The 2,717-nt window shown below is 38.1% G+C and overlaps 1 protein-coding gene across 1 annotated transcript; it reads right to left on the bottom strand.

Annotated features, from left to right (window-relative positions):
* Positions 1–6: 6 nt before the first annotated feature.
* LOC112818973 (protocadherin alpha-5-like) lies at positions 7–1,282 on the bottom strand (the record flags this gene model as incomplete). Its single annotated transcript, XM_025865995.2, has 1 exon — positions 7–1,282. A coding segment is annotated over exon 1 (1,187 nt), but the record flags the coding sequence as incomplete, so codon positions are not given.
* Positions 1,283–2,717: the final 1,435 nt, after the last annotated feature.

The raw sequence follows: 2,717 nt of genomic DNA, 5'->3' as shown, positions 1-2,717 counted from the left end.
ACCAGCTTGAAGGGGACATGGGGTGTTAGTGAGCAGGTCACCTGCCCATTGAGACCGGAGTCGCGGTCGGACAGACTGATCAGGGCGATGACAGTCCCCACTGGAGCGTCCTCTTGGACCGGCAGAGATATGGAGGTTATGACCATCTCTGGGGTATTATCATTCTCATCTAGGAGTTTTACTATTACTTTGCAGTGTCCAGTTAATGGGAATGGACTTCTATCTACGGCATCAATATTAATTTCATATAAATTACAGTCTTCGTAATCCAGTTCTCCCTTAACTGTTATTTCCCCATTATTCGAATCAATTATAAATTTAGATTTGACGTTGTCAAGAACAAGATCACTAAAGAGGTATACTATTTCCTTATTAATGCCGTCATCTGCATCTGAGGCGTTCAGTTTAATAACTAATGTCCCATTTGGTGCATTTTCTAATAATCTGATATTATAAACTGATTTATCAAATTTGGGGGCATTATCATTCGCATCCAATACGTTGATCAATAATTGAACTGTACCTGTTAGTTCAGGTTTTCCTCCATCAATTGCAGTCAGTAATAAAAGATGTTCCTGGATTTCTTCTCGATCTACTGCTTTCTTTAAGACCAGCTCTAAAATGTTTGTTTCTTCTTCATTTGCTTTAACATCCAAATCAAAATATTCATTAGGATTTAATTTGTATCTCAATTCTGCGTTTGCTCCGACATCCATATCAGATGCGCCCTCTAGCGGAAACCGGGAATCCACTATTCTTGACTCTAAAATAAATAATCTTTGTTCCTGTCGGAAAAACCTTGGCGGGTTGTCGTTAATGTCCTTCACCTCCACCTCTACATGGAAAACCTGCAGCGGCCTGTCCACGATCACCTCCAGGTGGATGCTACACTCCAGACTCCGCCCGCACAGCTCCTCCCGGTCGATCCGAGAATTCACAAACAAAATGCCATTCTGCAGATTTACCTCCAGAAGGTCTCTATGACCTTTGGACGCCACTCGGAAAAGGCGCGGCACCAGCTCCGCCTGCTCCAGCCCCAGGTCTTGGGCGATGCGGCCCACGAAGGTGCCGTGTTTGACCTCCTCCGGGACCGAGTAGTGGACCTGGCCGCTCCCGGCTTCCCAGACTGCGAGGAGCAGAAGCCAGAGCAGCAGGCGCGGGGAACCTGGACTTCTTCTCTGGGAATATACCATCGCAAATTCGTTGCAATTTTCAAATGTCTATTGCACTACCACACGATAGCTTTTGGAAACCTAATTCCCAATTTCCTATAATTTTTTATTTGCTCACCTTTTCAGCCTCAGCAGCAGACTAAAAAAAGGAGTAGCCTTTTCCTTTCTGTCTAAGGAAAATAAACTAATTCACTGATTTCCTTTATTGGGAAAGGGGGAAAAAAAAAAAAGCCAATCACCAAACTTGCGGTTTCCAGCGCCATCATGTGGATGAAAGGGTGAGTTTTTACTTTGTTGTGTTTTATTTGCCTTATATTTCCCAATTTCAATGACTTTTAGGTATTCTTTATTTTCCTTATCTCTAATTTAAATACATCGTTAAGATTATAATAAAGAATATCAATTTTCATTAAAATACTGCAAAATCAATGCTACTTTAGTCGTGCCACACCAGTCTTTACTAGAGTAATTTGTATTGGTCTATTCTATTTAGGGAGTGACTTTATATAATTCCTAACTAAAATTAAAGGTTTTAGTTTTCTACTTATTTTCATATTTAAATATATCTTGTTAAATTTCTTGAGTGTTTTCTATTATTTTCATGGGATGTTTGTACACTACTTCTATGTTATTCATGAAACAAATTTATATTTCTATTTGCAGCATTTAATATTGGCTTTTTGTTGATGTTATCTTTAAAGTAACAAACTACTTGAATAGCATTCTTGTGTGAGTTACAGTTTGGAAGTCTGATGTTTAAATTGCTAAAAATCCATTTCTTTAATTTCTCCCTATATCAACTACTTTTAATGTTGACTAAAAACTCATATGTGGAGATTTAAAATTTCTAGAGGTCAAAATCATAGTAAAAACACTTTTGGTCAGTATCTTGACACCATTTTTCAAATCAGATGCATCTAGGCAGCATTTCTTCAACTGATAAATCACAGTTCATATAAACTGTGAAAGTACATATCTTTGCTTTTATGCAGCAAATCAAAATACTAATATTTTCCTGTAGATATACTACTCCATAAAGTGTTTGGGTTCCAGTAAAAATTAAAATATTGAAAATAAACCACATTATTAACTGGACTATGTTAATTTCATCTCTTTTTAATCATCCTTTTGATTTACTGCATGGTACCACTTAGACTTATAAATATGGCCAGAAGAAAATGTCCCAAAAGAAAATGTCACCAATTTTTTCCACTGAAAAGAAATTTAACCTTCTGCTTGTGTCTATACTACCTAGAATTCCTTAAATATTAAAAAGCCTCCTTACCTATGAAGACATTGGGTCCAGGAAATCAATAATTCTATTACTTGACACTTTTACATGTAAAGCATAAACCCCAAATATATTCCTTTTTAAAAAAGATTTTATTTATTTATTTGACAGAGAGAGAGAGATCACAAATAGGCAGAGAGCCAGGCAGAGGGAGAGGGAGAAGCAAGCTCCCTGCTGAGCACGGAGCCTGATGCGGGGCTTGATCCCAGGATGCCAGGATCATGACCTGAGCCAAAGACAGATGCTCAACCGAC

The sequence above is a fragment of the Callorhinus ursinus genome, unplaced genomic scaffold (genome assembly GCF_003265705.2).
Source record: "Callorhinus ursinus isolate GAN/ISIS: 27379988/994484 unplaced genomic scaffold, GSC_fseal_2.0 scaffold1898, whole genome shotgun sequence".
Taxonomy (NCBI): Eukaryota; Metazoa; Chordata; class Mammalia; order Carnivora; family Otariidae; genus Callorhinus; species Callorhinus ursinus.
This window is presented reverse-complemented; position numbering and strand designations above follow the sequence as displayed.